This window comes from Choristoneura fumiferana, chromosome 21 (genome assembly GCF_025370935.1).
Source record: "Choristoneura fumiferana chromosome 21, NRCan_CFum_1, whole genome shotgun sequence".
NCBI classification, from domain to species: Eukaryota; Metazoa; Arthropoda; class Insecta; order Lepidoptera; family Tortricidae; genus Choristoneura; species Choristoneura fumiferana.
This window is the reverse complement of record NC_133492.1, coordinates 2,476,117-2,499,209: the sequence shown is the minus strand read 5'-3', so window position 1 is coordinate 2,499,209 and position 23,093 is coordinate 2,476,117. Positions and strand designations below refer to the sequence as shown.

The 23,093-nt window shown below is 36.4% G+C and overlaps 1 protein-coding gene and 1 long non-coding RNA gene across 5 annotated transcripts in view; one reads left to right on the top strand and one right to left on the bottom strand.

Moving 5' to 3' along the window:
• LOC141439635 (uncharacterized) overlaps window positions 1–23,093 on the bottom strand; it is a 31,823-nt gene that overhangs the window by 7,893 nt on the left and 837 nt on the right. Inside the window, exons 1-2 of one of the 4 annotated variants that reach the window (XM_074103951.1) lie at window positions 22,308–22,354; window positions 526–618 (exon numbers count right to left, since the gene is read on the bottom strand). In XM_074103951.1, the coding sequence (XP_073960052.1) occupies window positions 526–607 (82 nt within the window). In that variant the 5' untranslated portion in view covers window positions 608–618; window positions 22,308–22,354. Of the gene's footprint in view, window positions 1–525; window positions 619–10,419; window positions 10,596–16,994; window positions 17,214–22,307; window positions 22,355–23,093 lie in introns of those variants that run through there. The other 3 variants (XM_074103949.1, XM_074103948.1, XM_074103952.1) reach the window with 3 other exon arrangements.
• On the top strand, window positions 4,187–6,978 carry LOC141439601 (uncharacterized). The gene is made up of 4 exons (XR_012452614.1): window positions 4,187–4,772; window positions 5,379–5,484; window positions 5,970–6,028; window positions 6,602–6,978. It is a non-coding gene; the product is annotated as an uncharacterized lncRNA (long non-coding RNA).

Genomic DNA, 23,093 nt, shown 5'->3' with positions numbered 1-23,093 from the left:
CGTCACTGCGATTCCGTGCCGTCACCGTTTTTTAAGCAGCGGTTTGGTCGCACCTTAAATACACTAACTAGACTATTAGAAAATTCTTACTACAAAATACGAGCCCGCGCTCAACCTAAAATAATCGTATATTGTACAGCAATTATATAAAGCGTATCACATTACACGAGGCACAATATACCTAACACGTAACAAGCTATTTGAATTGATTGGACGTTTATATCCACTCAAGCATTTGCAGTTACTGTTCAAGTTCCTCGCACGCAACCGAATTGAAATCAAAGTAAGTGTCGTTTATAAAACCCATATTACCCGAGACGTTTATATTCACCCAAGCCGCAGGCGAGGCATGATAGTTAAGTCGAGGTTATGCGCTTTATGCAATTGCTGTACAATCTACTATTTTTTTAGATCTGTCTTGGAATCATTGATTAAATGGTGTCTAATACCCTATTAACTTCACAGCGCAGATGCGAAATCTTACTCTTTTCGCCTATCTTAAGATGTTCATTCAATTCCACTTACTTTGCACGCCATCTTCGGGAAACCCTTCATATGCCAGAGAGATTGGATCATCCATTGATTCTTCATCATCTACGTCATACATTTTGGCGGTTTCTGTAACAACGACAACATATTATAAATATTTCGTTGAGAAAATAAGTCCGAGTAAGACTTATTTGACGAATTCATTTTCACGATGTGCCTAATCTGCCGCGTCGCGTCAGGCCTCGGTGTCAAAAACCTTTATAAAACGTTACCTTAATCGTCATTATGTTTTTGACAATTTATTTTTCTTATCTATTATATATATAAAAGAAGAAACTGACTGGCTGACTGACTGACTGACTTATAGATTAACGCACAGCCCAAACCGCTGGGCCTAGAAACTTTAAATTTGGTACAGGGGTTCTTTTTATGATGTAAGTGAGCACTAAGAAAGGATTTTTAGAAATTCATCCCCTAAGGTGGTGAAATAGGGGGGTGAAATTTACATGTAATTTTCTCATTTCTGGACTTAGAAGTATGAAAATAGGTGTATGTATAAGTTCTCGATAACCATTAAAAATTATCTATTTAGTTGAAATTTAAATGGATAAAATTCCCCCCTAAAGAAGTAAAATGGGAGTAAAGTTTGTATGGAAATTTTCTCATTTCTGGACTTAGTATTATGAAAATTGGTATACTTACAGGGTCCTGATTAAAAATAAAAATGATCTGCGTAGGCAAAGTTAAAGAAAGAAGAAGTAGCTTTCAATTTATTAGGGGGGAGTTTCTATGAGACTTCCTTATTTCTAGACTAAAAATATGGCTGTTCACAATTTAAAATAATCCGTATGGTGTTGGCGACTTCAATAGGGGAGGGGGTTTTTCATACAAAATGTACAACTAAAATGTGGAAATTAAATTGATATTTAAAATGATGTGTGAAATAAATTTGCAATTATGCAGTAGGTACCTAACTTAAAAATTACGCATCGGGTTGTGCATAATAAAATTAATAATATTAATATAAGCGTATTTTTTGTGTGATTATCCGTTCTTATTTATCAATTACCTAATTTATAAAATATTATCTACATTGCAATTTCGAATATATACCTACTTCGGGTTCTAGAGTTAGATTCGGTTCTTGCCGGAAGCACACGAGATAAATAATTTACTCTCGTGCTTTGCATAAAACTTTTCATAAACTAGCTTCGAAACTGGTAAAAAATGTTGTTTATAGCGAAGTACTATATAAGTAATAAGTATATAAGTAGTAAACTGTTACCTACCGTGTACGGCAGTACTTCGCTATGCACACAGACACAAATATCACAATTATAACGGGGGTTGATTAAAACATATGCCCTGATAACTAAAGTACACGCGGACGAAGTCGCGGGCAAAAGCTAGTACAGTATATGGCCGATGGGGTCAGAAGGTTCTCGAATGTCGTCCGCGGACCGGGAGACGAGCTGTGTAGGCCTCCAACAAAATGGAGCGACGACCTGCAGGGCTACTAAGAAACTCGAAACTCGAAGTTCGTGTCGTGCAGTCCTTCTGATACTACTATTTAATATTATATGTACGATATAATTATGTATGTATTCGTAGATGTATTGCTGTTGTTACGTTTAAATTTTCTGATCTACTTTTGATGCACCACCTGTTGTAAACTAGTCCTTCCTTCTTTCTGTAAAAAAGGTTGCCTTGAAGAGATCGCTCTTAAGCGATAAGGCCGCCTATTGCTCATCTTGTAATTTTAATAATTTGTTTTCTGTATCGCTTACTATGTCTGGTGTACAATAAAGAGTATTTGTATTGTATTGTATTGTATTGTATTTAATACGAGAGCGTGAGGGACGGTACGATACGAACTTCGAGTTTCGAGTTTCGTAGTAGCCCTGCTGGTTAAGATCGCGGGATTGCGTTGGATACGGAAAGCACAAGACCGGTCTGAGTGGAGAGCCTTGGGGGAGGCCTATGTGCAGCAGCAGTGATGAATACAGTATCCGGACCGGATAGCCTAGTCTAAAGATCAAACTCAAACTCTTTATTGCGTTAAATGTTGTGAATTATGATCTCGAACAGACGACGACCTGATTAAATGACGAGATGGACGGATGACCTGTTTAAAGCAGCGTTTCCACCAGTGATGTGCGAGGAACATGTTTTAAACGCTTCGTTTACCTCGCCTCGCTCCGCTCAGCTGTTTCCACCAGAGATGTGCTGTGCGAGGACGTGTAAATGAACCGTTTCTATTGGTTAGTGAAAAACACATCCTCGCACATTATCGGCGGAAACGCTGCTTAAAGCCGCGACTTCACGGCAGATGCAGGTCACTTCCAACGGGGAAGCTCTATATGTCCAACAGTGGACGTCCTACGGCCGATATGATGATGATGAATACCGTATCTCCACTATTACAGAGTCGTTCACACGGCATTGTCCTGCACGTTTTTTTGCAGTATACGTTTTGAAAGTTATATGCCTCTACTTATTTGCAGTATAAACGACACGACGACGTGTGAACGGTTCCAAGCAGTTATATTATTGCCACTACTTAAGGGGCTTCTAGACGGGCCATATTTTCACTGCAATATGTGGCCGGCAACTATTGGTGTCCCTGTCTAACATGTGAGTAAGAGAGGGACACCAATAGTTACCAAAATTGCAGTGAAAATATGGCCCGTCTAGGAGCCCCTTTATTCCATGAAACGTCTACGATAAAAGTAAAACCGGCTCCAAAAAAATAAAAAAATAACAAAAAATGCAACCGACTACAAAACCCTTGAAAATATTTTTCTAGGTACCTACTAGCTCGAATTGCATAAAATCTCCGCTTCTCCTCAGTGGACAGGGAGTTGTAAACTAGCTTAAAAAATCATACAAAACCGGGAAGGTGGGCGAGGAAGAGGAGGCGGAGAAACAAGCGCGAGCCGGAAGCGGAGAAATTTCGCAAATGGAAAACAATCCGCAACTCCGTTCCGCATTAAGGAGCGGCCACACCGCTGCCTAGACTTTACCGCATGCTCGACCAAAAGACGTGTCGTTTATGGCACGTCACTGCGATTCCGCACCGTCTGCGTATTTTGAGCAGCGGTGTGGAGGGCATGCGATAAAAACCGTGTGCATACGATGCGTCACTGCGATACCGTACCGTCACCGGTTTTTAAGAAGCGGTATGGCAGCGGCCTTACTTTCTCCCCCCGCCCCGCTATCTAGCTCCGCGCCTCTGCAACTCCGCTACGCATTTCCCGAAGCCCGGAAAATTGCAGTTCCCGCGGGATAGCGATAAATGAATATTACGCGGACGGAGCCACGGGCAACAGCTAGTAATGTTAGCTAATCACTAAATGGTGGTAGGACAATTAGGGGCTGTTTCACCATCCATTGATTAGTGTTAACTGTCGGTTAGGTGTGATGCCGTCTTTATTATGTTTTGTTCGACTAGACGGAGACGGCATCACATTTAACCGTCAGTTAATGCTAATCAATGGATGGTGAAACAGCCCCTTAGTGTCCTATAGTAGCGCCGGCGCGACGAAATTATGGAACAGGGCAAAAGTGGATTTGGCACTCTTGCTTAGCTTATACCTTTTATCCAACCTACACAAATGCCAAATTTCAACTTGATCCGATCACTAGAAGTGAATCAAGATAATTGCAACAAACATATAAATATACAAGTTGAAGTTAAGACGACGAATTGGGCATTTTGGTGAAAAACATCTAGTTTTATCTCAGCAATTACAAAACATATCAAAGTGATATTTGAAAACCTGATTCTTCATTTCAATGACTTTGTTTTCCAAGTTGCCGAAACACGATTCGTAAAATTTTATAGCACAGAAAAAAATATCAAAGATACCTCTTGTAAGACAGGGATTTGCTTGTTACAGGCAACCCAGATCAAATTAAGATTCCAAATTTTCATATTAAATTAGTTTTAACCCATACTTCAACCTTCAAGTTGGATTTTATTTTATTAAATTGTAATTTGTAGTTGAAACGACAAAAACCGTTTTGTCGCTTACGACATTTTAATATAAGCTAGCGCGCGCTCGTATTTTGTATGAAACCCTATGAAACCAGTCCCCTCTCAGCGCATGCCTCAGACCGCCGCCGGCGTTGTCAGCGACGGACCTATGCTAGTCGAATTGCCACGCGCCATCGATCGCATATAAAATAATACCGAGCAATAAATGGGAAAAAAATGTCGGATCTTCAAAAAGGAAAAAGAAAGGTTGTTTAATTCATAAATGTATGGTTATGATTAAGAAAAGGTGAGTAATCATTATATTTCTACAGTTCACTGGCACAAAACGTAAACAAATCGCCATGACAACGTCAGTTCTTAGTTTGTCGCCATGACGGTTCATGACATATGACATACTAACAAAATAATATGATATTTACATCGAAAGTAACAGAGCTATATTTCCAAAATTTTTATTGATATAATGTGATATTTTGGTATCTTACGGACATTTAAAAGGCATTCGATTACGGTTTGTGCTAGTGCTGCATTCTGACGGCAGAACATTGCAGAAATATTCCCTATCTGCTTCTAGTTTTATACGAGTATAATAGGTAATACCTAAGTACTTACCTACTTTTTAGATAGGTAAGTAGGTAGGTAGGTAAGGTAATTAATAGTTAAAAATATTCTAAAGTATGTGTGTGAACCAATAGTGAACTGCAAGTACCTAAGTACGCGAAAACATTAACTTCTTAACTTTAGAAATCTAAAGGTACTGTAGAAAATCGATTTTATTCCTTTAATTATTGCAATTCAGTGTTTGTACAAAAAGCCATTGACTATACTTACAAAACTATTCATATTTCAATAAGCAGTAACACAAATAATAAAATACATTATTATCTTTCAGGAAGCAATCATTAGAACAAAGTTCTGAGAATAAAGTCATGGAGCCGTCTTCGAATTTAGGTGGAAATAAAACAATGTCAATCGATTTTATGCAAGGGTATGTAGTGGTATGTATCCATATTAATTTTAAAGATCTACTTACTTTGAATATCAACTCAAGTTAATATCGCTTCATTTTAATTTCGTTTCTTTAGAAAACGAGAAAATTCGCCAATGTATGCAGTTACAAAATGTATTAATCTCGTAAGATTTTAGTACCTACCTGGGCGTTTTCTCAAAAAAGCGTATTCATTCTTTTTTTTCAATTTTGGAAAAATATAGTTTTTCCTTCTCAGAATCAAAAGTACAATCGATTCCGATGGTTTAAAAAAAAGTCCCTATCAAAAATGACAGTTTTGTAACGTTTTTTTTTTTTTTTTTCATACACTCGGTATGGGCGTCACAAAACTGACTCATAAAGTTTATATGAAAAAATTAAATACATTTTGAAAGAAAAGGTACACTTTTTTTTGAAAACGCCTACCTACCTACATAGTAATTATAGTATAATTAATAACAAATTCAAGTTTATAAATAAGAAAATTTATTTAAGGACTGCAGATAAGAATAATAAGGACCTTCTTGAAGAAACTATGTAGGTCTACAGCTACAGTAAGTATTTCTTTTATTGCCAATTTTTACGTGAGCAGAATAACAATCATATTTTTTGGTTTGAAACTTGTAAAAATGTTTTTTTTTTCTATTATAGATAGAAATATAATGTGAGAAAAATAACTCATCTCTCAACATAGTATTAGAATGCGCATCTGAAGTATCAGTAAGTTTTGTATTAACTTAAAGCCAGTAAACGAATGTACTTTGGTGTACAATAAAGAGTCGGAGTATTGTATTATTTTGTACTTAGGTTCTAAAAAGGTTAATTTTAAAGATATAAGACAGCTTTTTTCTACTTTGCCTTTTTTTACTGTGATTTCACTGTATAGTCAGCACCCAAAGTAGCGGATCATTTTTTTACTTTGTCGTATTAGGATATTGCCAAATTTGTATGGTGTAAGTACGTTGTTGTATAACGACAAAGTTTAAAAATACGCAGCTACTTTTGATGCTGACCGTACTGATCTGTGGTGTTACGAATATTTGTATTGTACTAAAAATAACACAGTTGAACCTTAAATAAAAAGTTGACCCTTACAATATCTAGAGTAAAATAAACGTTTGTTTCAGATTGAGACCGAAAATCAAGATTTGGGGCACCGAATAATTGATTTTAATCATTTTATAATGGAACTTGTAAAACTTTCTCAGCATAAGTGTTCGTTTGATTGCAGATTAGCTATAATGAAATTAGTTTCTGAAAATCAAGTACGAGTAGGCTTGCAATCTGAGTTTTCGGTGTGTAGCTAACGTTGACAACTCAAATTATGTTATGTCAGTTTCCGAATAATAACGGTGTTAAATTTGGGTAATTCTGGGAAAATACAAACAAACATAGATGCACGGAAAAACCAGAAAAAGAGACCAGCGCTTTCCTGATTTTTCTGATCTATGTTTCAGTTTGTATTTTCGATGTGGATTTTACGGGATGATCGTAAAAGTAACAAAATTTGTAGTTGAAATAAAACAATACAAAAAGACTCCAAAAACCAATCTTAATTCTGGGAAGAATAAAATACAGATTAATTGTTTGGTGCCGACCGTTGCCGGCGGTGATGGCGGAAAAAAGGCCTTTATTTCTAAGAGTTATCTCCTTATATACTAGTTTAACAACGCCCTCTTCGGGCTGTTTATAGAACTTATTGGTTAGATACCTTATTGGTGAAGTAGCTTTGTTACAAATAACTACGTAACGCCATGGAAGTGATAAATATGTATTATAGCGGCAGAGTGACCAGCTGCTTTAGATGCTGACTGTACATGCAGACTATAACTACAGAGGAGCGGTGCCTCCTGACACAGGCTTTATCAAGCTTAAAAGGAGGCTCCAGCCATTAATAAATGTCATGTAAAAGAAATTGTTATTGAAAATAAATTGTTTAAATTGTTTTAAATTGTTTAAATACAGCCATTGGCAGATCTTGTAGATCTAAATGAATAAATTTAACCAACGGCTATAAATGATTGTGTTGTCTTTTAATAATGTTTGTGTAAATAATATTTTTTTAATATAAATAAGTAAAATGTAAAATATAAATACCTATGTAAATTAGTAAATAACTGTGTTAAGTGTAAATAAGTAAAATATTAATATTAAAAAAGATAAATATAAAAAATTACCTGTAAAACCGTATGTTTGTATTATTTACTTTTTGCTCTGCAGTACTTGCCTACATTTACGGACCGAGATTTTTTATGTCTAATGGGTCTCAACCTACTTACTATCAAATGAACAATATATGGTGGCAGGCGAAATCTATAAATTTAATTTTTAATACAAGCTCTTGTCGACTGTGCTTTTTGTGGATTGTACTTGCACTGTCATCCACCCCACATAAGTACCTATGCCAAATTCCACGTCAATCAGACCACTAGAAGTGAGTCAAAATTCACTTGCAAGATTTTACAAACAACAACACACAATACAAATATTGCAAGTTAATAAAATTTTGTAAAATAGTTCCATAAGAATAAAAAATTGAACCGACTACAAAAAACATGAAAATAATTTTCTACCATTCAGAAATCGGTGCCTCAGCACGAGCCAGCAGGAGTGGACCTATATAGTCGTCTACCTCACCAACATACTATACGCGTATATTGGGCTTCAATTACTCCTGCTGGCTCGCGCTGAGGCACCGACTTCAGAATGGCAGAAAATTATTTTCATGGTTTTTTGTAGTCAGTTCAATTTTTCGTTATATATTTTTTTTTCACGCCTTTCAGTGTAAAAGATCTAAGATACAATAGTTTAATGTCAACTGCTCGTCACCTTTTACAAAAAATTGCTTTTTCCGATGTAGAGACTTTCATTACTGAGGAGTCCTGGTGCATCGTCACCCGTTCCATTTCACCATATGCATTACGATTAACTTAAATTGCTTAGCAACTGTGTTAAAGTCATTGAAATTCAACCCGTGAGGTACTTGTTATCGAGTAGTAGCTCGGTTGGTCAAATGTGGTCTTCATCATCAGTTCCACTTCACGAAATGAAGATTTTCAAGAGCAAATGCACAAGTTACTACTAAAGATATCGAAATTACCATAGGTGTCCCTACAATATTTGAAGACTTCCCTCGATTTCCTTAGGATCCGATCATCAGATCCTGATTTGGTGCATATGGGACCTAATTGAAAGCATTACTAGACGGATGACGGAGTTCTGAGGTAACAAACATAAAAAAAGAAAATACAACCGAATTGATAACCTCCTCCTTTTTTTGAAGTCAGTTTAAAATACTCGTGATTTCATTACCTACTGCTATTTGCAAAAAAACTAAAAAAAAGTTGTAAGGGCAACTCTAAGACGCTCTAAACTCTGTCTGTTTTAGCGCGCTGTCTAGGCGCTGTCAGTGTAACATACGGTCGACTGTGACACGCAAGCCGCGTAAAAAGTAGAGGGGTGTGAGCGGGTTGCGGGGTACAAACGCTCTGTTTTCGATTAATTGTTTAGCGATGCGTCACCTTAATAAAAAGCTGTGCTATATTTGAAATGTATTTTTAGTACTTGATTAGTTTTGTTGACCCTTCCCAAAAAAATATTTTAAGTAAATTGTAATTTTTTTTTAATGCTCCTCTTATCCACTCAAAGCTTGACTGGTAGAGATCCCTTAAGCCTTAAAGGGATAAGTTCGCCTGTGTACATACTCTCTCAATGTTTGTCAATTGTATTTGTTTATTTATTTTGTACAATAAAGAGTTTACATACCTACATACATTAATACATACATTCTGTCTGTCTTGAAATTGTTTATCGTTATCCTGCAGGAACTCATCAAATATCATAAATACAATTATCCTCCGTCTTTCACAGTCTCAAACTGTCTCCATTCTAAATTTTATCTAAATCAATTCAGTGTTTTAACTGTGAAGAAGTAACAGCCAGACAGACATACAGACTGAATAACTTTTAAGTAACAGGTTTTTGGGTCACCGATTTACATAATGTGTATTTCAACAAAAATATGTTGCTGTTCTAATATACTTAACATTATGTGTCCATGATCAATGATGATTGCTTTCCAACAGGTGACCCCCTGCTTGTTTTCCCCTATGATGTAAAGATCTATTAAAGAATTTAATTTTAATAGCCCTCCAGGGAAAAAACTGCTTTTATTCAAAATGTCTCGGGTTCTCGCAACAACAATTTAGGTAACAACAATACTGGGTAGTGTTGTACGTAATTGGATATACTTCCCAAAATATTTATTGTTTAGGGTAGTTTAAATTTTAATACAGTTTACAATATGAACTGAACTGTCCTTATCCTACTTGGAAATTCATATTATTTTATCATAAACTTTTAATTAACTTGCCATGTTTGTTTCTTTAAGTTAAAATCTCACAAGTTGATGTTCCACTTGAAATTTGGTAGCTACAGATATATTTTACATGAAAATGTACACACGGTCAACAAAAATTATGATCAGCAAAAAAGCATTTGTATCAAATATTAAATTTTTACAAAAACTTGTTCTTAATTCATCAAAACAATACAACTAGGCTAAATATCATAATACAGTTTCTATCTACCTGCTGTTTTTTTTTATCATACCTGCTTGGTAGTGCCTCTGTTTAAAATTCAAGTAGGCAAATCAAAGAAACTAAAACAAAGTTAATCTAAAAATATTCTTGAAAAGGTTAATATATATATACAACCTCAAGCCAGCATTCTTTTAAGAAATAATACAAGTTTGAATTTAAGAAACAAATAACAACAACTAGCTTTTGATTCAAAAAGCAATATAGGTACCTAACGAATCGACTTATTTATTTAGACTTGAAAATTTAAGGGCAAAAACTATAAGTTGTTTGTTTAGATTGGTTTCAATTAAACACAGTTACAAAACAAAAAAATGTAAAAAAGTTTTCGTAAAATGTTTGCGTACCTTAGAAAGCGCCGAAAGTCCATTATAAAACAACTTGAATGAAAACTTATACACTCACTTATTGCACTTATGATCTATTTCAATGAAAAGACATAACTCCCTTAAAACAACAAATTGTAAAAATTTGCAAGCAATCCAAAATTAACAATTCGGCGCCATTGCTTGAGGCGATTAGTTTGTTTTTAATTTTCTGTCAGTCAAAGTCAAAGTGATGTCAACGTCAAAATTAAAAAATGGCTTAAATAGCTGGCTGCATGTAGCAAAGACATATGGACCAATCAGCCAGTGTTAAATTTTCATATTATTATATTAAATGCTTGTGTCACAGTGTTTGTAACCCTGTGTTGCAACTAAACTCCTCTGAAACGGCTTGACCGATTATTTTTTTTTTTTGTGTAGATTCGGTAGGTCGGAGAATAGGACGTAAACTATTTTTCATACATATCTACGCGGACGGAGTAGCGGGCAACAGCTAGTTTAGTTATAATATTAAAAGACACAAAAAAAGCTCACCTATCACGCGGGAAGAGTAACTATTTTTAGTTCATATAGTAGTTCATAGTTTATATATGGACCTTCGCAAAGTAGCGCAGGTTTTGCAGGTGGTAGGACCTTGTGCAAGGTCCGCCCGGATTGCTTCCACCATCTTGCTCGCTAATCCTGCCGTGAAACAGCTGTGCTTGCACTGTTGTGTTTCGGCGTGGAGAGTAAGACAACCGGTGAAATTACTGGCACTTGAGGTATCCCATCTTAGGCCTCTAGGTTGGCAACGCATCTTCAATCCCCCTGGTGTTGCAGGTGTCTATGGGCGGTGGTGATCTCTAATCATCAGGAGACCCACTTGCTCGTTTGTCATCCAGTTGAATAACAAAAAAACGCCTAATTCGATAAATTACATTTTAATTTACCATTGCAGGTACTTAATTTTTGTTTTGTTATTGCGACATTGCTATAATGTATAGGTATATGCAAAATTACAGATTTCTAGAACATTATAGTCTCGAAGCTAAGCCGATGGTGGCCGAAGACTGTCGAACAAATGGACAGACAAACATGGTGACATATGAGGGTTCCGTTTTTGCTATTTTGGTTACGGAACCCTATTGATTATGCAAAGCTCCCACTGCATTTGCGATTTTACTATCTGTGTCGATTTTGATGAACACCAAAGCGGGCAAACATCGAACCTTCGCGTAGTATGTACCTACTCACACATTCCTGCGATCCTGCGACAAGTACAGTCGAGTTTATAAACTTGTAAGCAAAAATTTGATCAAAATATCTGACCATGACTCTATTGTTAACGGCGTAGAAGCGTCAGATATTTTTGATCCAATTTTTGCTCACAAGTTTATGAACTCGACGTACTAAATCGTAGTAAGTATTATTCTGTTTTGGTTATCTATTGTTTGCCCGAAAGTTATATGCTATAATTTCATTTTCCCGAAGTTCAAATGCCCGAAACTTCATTTGCCCGAATGTTTCGTTTACTAGAAAATGTATTTGATATATTCTTATTTTCCCGAAAATAAGATGCCATAATGATAGGTACGAATGTAATACGTATTGTTTTCCATATTATTAAGTGCAATAATATTATTTAATAGAATAATGAAACGCCATACTAAATAGTGTTTATTTTGATTATAATTGCTTTTTTCTATTACTAATCTATCTATTATCTTTATTATCCGGGCTGCTATAAAAAAATACCTAACATCGAAGGCTAAGGCGGGAGCTACGCTCCGCTTCGCTTCCGCCTTAGCCTTCTGAACCTAACCTATCCGAGTCGCTTCTGCTGCGAACCGTCTTGCTCGCTCGCTTCGCTCGCTCGCACAAATCAAATGTCGCAAAAAAGGTAAAATGTACCTAATTCAAAGGCTTGTTTGACGTATGGGATTTATCAATATATAGTGTCGATACTCACCATTTACATGGATGGCAAATGACATTATGGCATGTGATACTTATGGCTTACAATGATTATGAAAAGTGAAATTATTGAAATTAATATTATGGGAAAAAAGATTCTGTCATTTGATTAATATGGTAAACAATGAGTAGTGCAAATGAATTCATAAGAAACAATATTATGGCGGTTGAATGTTATGGCACATGAAATTCGGGCAAGTAAAAGTATACCTTCTGTTTTATGTCCCTGCAGAATAATGTGTAAGTTTAATATCACTATCTGCCAGCTGCCAGACGAGTGCCGAATGCGTTTTGCCAGTCAAACATAAATTCTTATCCTATTAATATTATATTATTATGCGAAATTGTATGTGTATGTTTGTTACTCCTTCACGCTAAAACGGCTGGACGGGTTAGAATGAAATTTGGTACGATGATATACCTAGTGCCATCCACGATGAACCGTGATTTTGTCAAAATTAGACTTTAATGACATTGTAATAAGAACCACGGCACGCGTCATCGTGAATGACTACCTATAGCTGGACATCTGGAATAACACATAGACTACTTTATTCCCGATATTTGTTGTTGTTTAAGTAAATGCAATGATTAAGACCGTGATGTAATTTTTGAGAATTCCCGCGGGAATTAAGTACTTACCTAAAATCCCGGAATTTCAATTTAACTGAGAGAGAGAGAGAAACATTTATTTACACATATTCGATACACATAAAAATACATTAGATAGAAAAAAAAATAACATCGAATAGTATAAAGTGGACCCCACTCAGCATAATGTTACGGCAAGCCGCAACGCTGTTTTTCAGTGGGACCCATTTAAAAACTAAAACATACAAGACACGAACGCCAGCGGAACGAAATTCGCAACCGGAAATAATGGCAACACTCGATCAGTTTAACCATTAACTGCTGGATATAATGATTTACGCGTGCGAAGCCGCGGGTAAACGCTAGTTCAGATAATAAAACAGACTAATACTGCAGGTTCGCTGATGGTAAAATATGTTGTGAGAAATATTTTCTAGCTCCACGTGTACCAATTCTTTTTTTTTATTTATCGCTCCTTTCCGTTGGCAACTTAAATTTGCCAAACCAGAAGGTAGATCTTTTATAATTTAATTTTTTGAAGTTAATAAAATCGCGGCTATCTATAGACTTACTTAGACCAACCAATCGTGTGTTGTCAGTACTCGCTATAAGATTTCCTTACATGCTTAAGAATGTATATGAGGTTTATTCAAGCTTTTTCTCGGCGTTTCTTATAAACTAGGGACAAACGAAGAAAACAAGACACTTCGTAACTTGTTTGATGTACGATTCGGCCGTATCTACCAAAAAAAAAACTGTTTTTCTACTCTTATAACTCTACAAACACGGTTCTTTACTGGCAATCTTCGTAGCATTAAAGGATAATCCTCCACAATATTGTGTCCAAGCCGAACGAGACGAACACATGAAGTCTTTTATGAAGCACACGCCATTCACAGTGCCAGATCGCAATTACGATAGTAAATGTCGCTCGCAAGTGACGTGAAAGCAACATCTCGGGGAGTGCACTAGAAAAAACCTTTTTAGCTTTTTTTTAATGTCAACTCTTTTCAAGGAGGTGAAAGCAAAGCGGTTCAAACGACCTTATTGTTTTTTTTTTATTTTATGATGACTCATGTTTCCAGTTTAGACTAAGAGCGTTTTCAGATTGTCCGATCCGATATCGGTATCGGATGCCGATACGATATCGGCGTAAAATGTATGAAGTATGACCCGATATCCGATCGGATATTCTGAAAGACAGGTACATATTTCATACATTTTACTTGCCCCGATATCGGTATCAGCAGGGCTACTACGAAACTTGAAACTCGAAGTTCGTATCGTGCGGTCCCTCTCGCTTTCGTATTAAATAGTATAAGTGTCAGAGGGACCGCACGACACGAACTTCAAGTTTCGAGTTTCGTAGTAGCCCTGCGGCGTCCGATACCGATATCGAATCGGATAATCTGAAAACACTAACACGGACTACATGGGAGGTGTGACAGTCTTTAGCGGCCGGGATAATACCGACATGGAAATACCGACCCTGTTTTTCATCTACCTACACTCCTATAGAAACTGACACTGTAAAGAGTGTGTCCCACATGGGGCAAGTCAATTAAAAAAAAAGTTTAAGGACATTAAGTACGTGCTAACAAATATACAGCAAAAGCACAACCACTACAGATAAAATTACACAGTTTTAATTGTTTCCCTAACGCTGATCTAGAGCTATTTGTTGAAAACAAACACGATTTCTCTATTATTATTCTGACTTAAAGGTTTTTATTAAAAGTTGTAGAGAAACGCAAAAACAAAACAAAAATAATACGTTCCTTCCTATTGTGTCCCTCAGGACTCCCTAATTTATTTATTATTGATTTTTTTGTAATGGCAATAGAAATCCCACCAATTCAATGCGAAAGTTTGTAAGTCTGTTTATTTGTTTGTTCCCTTTTCACATCTAAACCGCTGAACCGATTTTGATGAAATTCGGTATAAGTAAGTACAGATAGTTTGAGTCCCGGGGAAGGACATTGGATAGGTACTTTTTATCTCGAATGATTTCATGTTCCCGCGGGATAGCGATGAACGAATTCTACGCGGACGAAGTCGCGGGCAACAGCTAGTAGTTTCTGTTACGGTTCTCGATTTACAGTCCTATGACAGACAGATAGACGGACAACACAGCGGCAGTACCTTATAGGGTTCCGTTTGTCACCCTTCGGGCACGGAACCGTGGCCTTTGTTAGCAAAATAAAGTACCTAAGTACCTAGAATATAGAACCTAGGTCCTAGAAGAAAATAAAAAGCTCAATCCGATGATTGTATAGTTATTTTTTTTTAGGATAGTTTTTACTTCAATTGTAGCATTATACTAATGCGTTTGTTAGGGTTCCGGAGCCAAAATGGTAAAAACGGAACCCTTATAGTTTCGCCATGTCTGTCTGTCTGTCTGTCTTTCTGTCCGTCCGCGGCTTTGCTCAGGGACTATCAATGCTAGAAAGCTGTAATTTTGCACGGATATATAAGTAAACTATGCCGACAAAATGGTAGTTAAAAATTAAAAAAAAATTTTTTTAGGGTGGTTCCCGTAGGCGTAAAGTGGGGGTATTTTTTTTTCTCTTCCAACCCTACAGTGTGGGGTATTGTTGGATAGGTCTTTTAAAACCATAGGGGTTTGCTAAAACGATTTTTCGATTCAGTGATTTTTTTGCGAAATACTCAACTTTAAAGTGCAAATTTTTATTAAAATCGAGCGTCCCCCCCTCTAAAATCTAAACCGGTGCGTGGAAAATTTTGGAAAAATTCAGGATGGTAGTAAGCATATCAAACTTTCACGGAAAACTATAACGGCTAAGTTTGCTTGAGAATTATTAGTAGTTTATGAGAAAATAGCAGCCTAAGGTATAAAATATACCTAAAATTGGAAGATTCCGTATAAAATACGAAATCCTTAGAAAAATATTACTTATTTTTTTCGTAATGCCTACGGAACCCTATTTTGGGCGTGTCCGACACGCTCTTGGCCGGTTTTTTTTTAATAAACTATATTTTATTATATCCGCTGATTATTTATTTTATTGTATTTGGGTAAAATACTTGGTAGTTTTCGCATTAACAAAATGGAAGATCCTTATATTTTTTCCTGTCTGTCCGTCCGTCGGTAGATAATGAGTAAGTACCTACAGTCACCAGCACCAATATCTGATACAACAAGCGTGCATAAATATCTGATGCGACTCTATTTCTAGGGCCGGAAGGACGTGTCAGATATTTTTGCACGCTCCGCTGTGGCAGATATTAATGCTGGTGACTGTACCTATATGTTACAGGGCTTCTATAGGTGTTTTATGATGGCGGCTATTTACTTAGTGTGGGTGTTAAATACTTAGGCAATAATAAAAAATGGGGTGAAACAATTTAACAGTAACACGTGCACCGAACCAAACGAAAAATCAAACCTCCTTTCCTAATTTTTTTTTTACTTAAATTATCAATATATACCTACGGACGCAATCGCTCCGAAAGTCGTCAACATTGTCCCCCCCCCCCTTATCTTCCAAACTTTATATAAAAAAAATCGCAAATTTAAAACTTGATACTTTTAACTAAAAATATTATTTACTTATTAATAATTATGTAGTATGTAATTTAATAATTATACTTATAGTGTTTATTAATATGTAGTGTATTTGTGCAAGTATCTCACAGTTTGTAATTTTTTTGTATTTTGTTTCTTTTCTTTTGTACAATAAAGAGTTTACACACATACATACATATGTATGTTACCGCCTTAGTCAACAATAATATTCTTAACACTCATCATTCATAAAATCATAAATTCTTATCACTCCACAACATAATATCCCTCAAAATAAATGGTACCATCAGCCAAATAGGTAAGTGGTCTATCAATTTTTAAACAAGATTCTATCAAATTATTATGTCGCTAAAGTGGAACTTTCAAGTTGACAGATACGTCTATTGGCATTATTGTTTTGTGACATGCAACAACACTTCAGGGTGGTAGACCCATATTTGGCTGATGGTACCTAAGTGCATAAAAACTATATACTTAGTTTAAAAAAAAAGACAGTCATACTTACATACACTCATAAACTTTCGGTCATCAGCTAGCAACTGGTACGTACAAACACAAAAACACACATTGAAATAAATAAATTTAAATAACTACTTAATTACCAAGTATTACATACACTTTAATTACGAGTATTTATTTACCATTTTTTAATTACTACGACTACATGTAAAATTATCAGTCATTAACAAAAAAAAATACTGTGTTATTTTCCCGTGGCACATCCTTCGTCGACTAAACCAAGACGGTATCTAAAAGAACAACGAACAAACGAAAGCACCAAGGAGTCAAAGTGTATATGTATCGGGTTGCTACTTGAAAATTCGAAATTCGAAGTTAGTATAATGCCGTCTCCCTCTCGTTGTTCTACTACTACTATTGTATGAGCGGGACGGCGCAAGATATGAAGTACGAATTTTGAACTCTCTGTAAAAAAGGCAAGACATGAAGTTTGTTTTAGTTAAGTAGTATGTACGTTGCGCGCTGTACAACAAATTTCGAAATAGCTGTCGCTTTGCAGCACGCAATGTAATCGCTGTCAGCCAAATTAGCAAAATAGTCTATCAACTTGTAGACTTTCGAGGTATTTATCCGCACACAGGTAAAAACTAACGCTCCTTTTTTTTCTAATACTTGAGTACTTTTAACAAAACACTTAGCATGTGTGAAATATTGCTATGCTTACTCGTAAATAAAAGCGATAAGTTTTAAAACGAAACGAAGTCTCGAAAAATAGCTGGAATTGGAAAAAATACATGTGGTCGAATATACAACGTGTTAGGTTTAAATTCCGTTAACTTTAATGATGATGGTTTTTACAGGATGACCGTAAAAGTAACAAAATTTGGAGTGGAAATAAAAATACAAAAGACTCCAAAAACCAATCTTAATTTAATTAAGGGAACATTTAATTAGACAAAAGCAGTTAGCTTCTCTAGCGGATTGGAAACTACAATATTGAATTGCTTCGCAGGCTTATACAGGTTCCCTCTCGATGTTTTCTTTCACCGCAAAGCTCGTAGTAAATTTTAAATGTAACTTATCGCCATGGCATGAATTTCGAAAAACTCAGTGATGCAAGCCGGGGTTTGAACCCACGGTCCTCTGCTTGAGAGGCCATAGGTCAAACCTGGTCACCACGGCTTGTGTTGCTATTATTATTTGTACGAGAAAAAAAGCGATAAAAAAATCAATTACCAATGTAGTTTTATCAATAAGCAGAGCCATAACCCTGTCGACGTTAAAGGAAATAAATAGAAACATGGTGTATAAAGACTCTGTGTTATGACTATAGTTGCAAAAATACACACGAAAACCTGCTATGAAATAAAAAAACCGCATTCAAATCGGTCCACCCGTTTAAGAGACATAAAGACACACAGACACACATAGCGGTCAAACTTGTAACACTCCGTTTTTTGCGTTGGGGGTTAATAAATATAGGTAGGTAAGATTGTAAGATAAAGGCGTGGTGGCCCAGTGATTTGATCTATAACATCTCAAGCAGAGGATCGTGGGTTCAAAGCCCGAGTCGCACCTCTGAGTTTTGCGAATTTCGTGTGCGAAAATACATTCCAAATTTACCACCAGTTTTACGGTGAATGATCAGCACAAACCTGGGAAGCAATTCAATGGTTTTTTTTTATTTTTTTATTCGACTGGATGGCAAACGAGCAAGTAGGTCTCCTGATGGTAAGAGATCACCACCACCCATAAACATCTGCAACACCAGGGGTATTGCAGATGCGTTGCCAACCGAGAGGCCTAAGATGGGATACCTCAAGTGCCAGTAATTTCACCGGCTGTCTTACTCTCCACGTCGAAACACAACAGTGCAAGCACTGCTGCTTCACGGCAGGATTAGTGATCAAGATGGTGGTAGCAAAATTCAATGGTGTGTGTGAAGTTCGCACGCACTGGACCCGCCTGGGAACTACGGCCCAAGCCTTCACATTCTGAGAGGAGACTTGTGTGCAGCAGTGGGACGTATGTAGGCTCGGATGATGATGATGATGAATGGTGAAGTTTCTCAGAAACCGAATAAACTGCTTATTTTACAGTCAAAGAAACTGAATCACGTACCAGGATTGAACCCTCGTGCTACTAATGTCATGTTCACATCTCATACATCTTCCAAAGGAATCATAACGAAAATTTATTATGAAAACGTTCCACCCTGGTACGCCATTTATGTAGTTCCTCTTGTACCTACTTACTCCTATTTTCTGAGACCATTAAGGGACAAGAAACCATTGTTCTAAACTTCGACATGTGGTGTTATTGTTTCACCAGATGTTTTTGGTACATTTCTTTAGAAATGTGCTAGTTTATGTCTTAATTTTCAAATAATGCTTATTACCTCATAAATTTACAAAAGAAACTTTTTCAATAAAAGCTTTAGCTAACTGCCCTTTTTACCCAAATGCGGAGAAACTTAAAAGGAGGATTATTATTGACAGTACACCTACAAATGCCTCTTTAGGCGTGCCAGGACAGATTCGTATTAAATCAGTTGAGTTTTAGGCCAGAATTCCCAGTCAAATTCCAAAGTACAATATCCGCACAGAATTTCAAATCAATCTGATAAGCTTATGAAAGGGTACCCGATACGACAAATTGAAATAGTCGCAATTTAACGCAAGTCGCGTATACATACATAGATACATACGCTCGTAAAACATAACCCTGCAAGGCTACTTCTAAGCTCGAAACTCGAAGTTCGTGTCGTGAGGTCCCTCTGACACTTATCCTATTTAATGCGGGAGCGAGCGGGACGGTACGATACGAACTTCGAGTTTCGAGTTTCGTAGTAGCCCTGCTGCTACGGGCAGTCGGGTAATAAGTCGGTCCCGAGAGCGCCAAAGACGCTGATTCGAATACATCCGACACTTTGCTAACAAAATAAATTCTTTGGTGTCGGATGACCACGGTCATAAGGCGCCTAACGCAAGTGTCGCAAATATTTACCCCCTTATTCATAAAACTTAACAAGCCTATGTTAACTAACAAATGCTTTGTCCCTTTCTAACAAATACAAATGTCGAAGTGACAGATAAGGACAAACGAATTTTAGCGGCATTTTAACTAAAATAGGTTTGATTGTCGTTTATGAATAAGAGCGTTAATCATTTGTTATAATATCAAATCGAACGAGTAGTCTATATGCTACGGTGGAACATACGTAAATACAAACATACATATAGACTGCTAAAATCATTACTCTTCCTTTTGGCGACGTCGATAATAATTTAATAATAAATTGAATTTTGTATGCTTGCAAGCAAAATATAGCATTTTGATACTACCTTATACCGGGTGTGGCCTGTAATATGAGCAAATAATTAAAACTTAGATCCTACTCGTCAAACTGAACAACCCAGGTCCGCCCGGATTGCTACCACCATCTTGCTCGCTAATCCTGCCGTGAAGCAGCAGTGCTTGCACTGTTGTGTTTCGGCGTGGAGAGTAAGACAGCCGGTGAAATTACTGGCACTTGAGGTATCCCATCTTAGGCCTCTAGGTTGGCAACGCATCTGCAATACCCCTGGTGTTGCAGATGTTTATGGGCGGTGGTGATCTCTTACCATCAGGAGACCCATTTGCTCGTTTGCCATCCAGTCGAATAAAAAAAAAAAAAAAACATTAGTTCAACGACTTTTTAAAATAACGCCACCAAACGCCAACAAACTGTCTCGCAGTTTGGCGAACATTTAATTTAAGGTACAATGTATTTGCATTTTTTATTTAAATAAATTTAAAAAAAATAGTTTTTAATTTTTATTACACTTAACTTTATTCGTAGAAGCAATGTAAAGCAAAATGCTTGATGTTTGTAGCGTGACAGGCAAAGTCAGTTGTATTCTAGGATGGCGTACATTGATAGCAGAATTTAATTTGTATGAAAAAGGAAAAATTCAAAGACTTCATTATTTTTAAAAGTCGCTGAACTAATGTTGTTTAGTTTGACGAGGACGATGTATGTTTTAATTTTTTGCTCGTATTACAGGCCACACCCGGTATTTGTTACCACCACTGTAATCAGTTACACCTATGTTTCCAAATAAATCGCTTTGACTTTGACTTTGGCTTTACCGTAGTCGAGTAATAAATGGGTCTTTTATCAAATTCTTACACTTCTACATTATTATAAATATTGAAAATCTGTTTTCGATTCCGAATTCAATAGTTATCCTACTTACATCTTATCCACGGACTTCATATAAACTTGTTTATATCATGTCTGTGATCCTATCCTACTTATATTATAAATGCGAGTTTGTATGTGTGTGTATACGTGTGTGTTTTTGTTACTCCTTCATGCTAAAACGAGGACAGATTCGGATGAAATATGAAGTTATGGTATGCTTAATGCCTATAACAACGATCCAAGTACCAACCTACCTACTACGCAATCTAATAAAACCAAAACATTGTAATAAATTCATAGATTTTATTAGCTTTTTGACAAACCTTTGAATATTAATACAAAGTAGCAGACGTTTGTCATATATATTGCCGCCTTCATTTCCTATTGTAAATTGGTGAACATGACCAAAGCGTAGCGCTTCTAATTAGTTACGCTCTCCCATGAATATTAATAGTTTAAGATTACCTATTACTTTGTATTTTCCTCTTATTTATGTCTTAGTTTACCTCACTAACCAATGATATGAAACTCGATATATACGGGCCAACTGAAAGGAGCGAAACATTCTATCCTCCGTCTCTCTGAGGTTAGAGTGACTAAGCGACATCGTAATTTTGCCAGTTTAAACAAAGAACAGTTAATTTAAAAAGTTTTTTAAGGATATAAGACAGTTTTTATCCAGGAAAATTCCATAGTTCCCACGCGGTAGCGATAAACGAATTCTTCGCAGATGGAGTGGAAGGGGGTCTATATTAATTCGCATAAATTATTTGTCCTAATTTAAATTGGCATAACGTTATTTCGCATAATTGAATAAGCATTATGTAAATGGCATAATGTGGATTGGCATAACGGTAAGTTGGCATAAATAACACGACTTTGCATAAGTATAAAAGAGTATATAAACATAAAGTGAATGTCAAACAATAATAATAATATAGTATAGTGTTACATTAAGTGAAAAATTCTTGTTCAAAACTAAAATAATTTTTGTTTTATTTACTCAATTCAATTAGATCTGAAAAGTGAACTAAGTACTATGTGAAAATATCTATTATTGGGCTAACTAGAGGGATCCTGTTATCCCTCACTAGGGGCATAGGGCTCGTAGAAGAGTCTTCCTTATACGTGGGCTAATATACACGTTTAAATTCATTCTTAGGTGTATCTTACCTTGAAAAAGCTGAATTCCCTAACTCCTTCCACTTGTAAGACACTAGTTGCACTACTAACAAATAACAGCGGGGGCCCATTTTAATACTCTTTTTCTGCTGACCATTTGATCAAATTTCCAATAATTGTCAACATCGATACCACAGACCTAATAATAATACGAATAGAATTATCTCGCCAGCTACATTATAATACGCGGCGACTATCCAGCTAAATGACCTAACCTAACCAGCCAAAAGCTGGTAAACCCCCCACATTGTCACTTCAAAGTTTAATATACGACCGGATGGCCAAGTGGTTATAGAACCTGACTAGCTTGAGGTCCTGGGTTCGATTCCTGGCCGGGGCAGATATTTGTGTGAATAAAACGATTGTTTGTTCTCGGGTCTTGGGTGTTTAATATGTATTTAAGTATATATTTATCTATATAAGTAAGTATATCGAAAATACAAACTGAGACATGGATGCGCAGAAAAACCAGAAAAAGTGACCAGCGCTGGGAATCGAACCCAGGTCGTCGCTGCGTGCTATAACCCCTACACCACCGCTGGACAGGAGTCTAGACACAAATTTCTCCTATGCACACATATCTCAGGTTGCTTTTTTCTACTACGCTACTTAAGCAGCAGCACTGGGTTCTCAAAAATAACCATCAAAAACATAACCCTCCTTCGGGGAGTCGGGTAAAAAGAGGTGTCATCAATTCTGGAGGGAAATGCAGATGATAACATTTCTATTTCTTTATTAGTTCTACGGTCTTTTACTAAATCGGTCGTGCATTTAAGT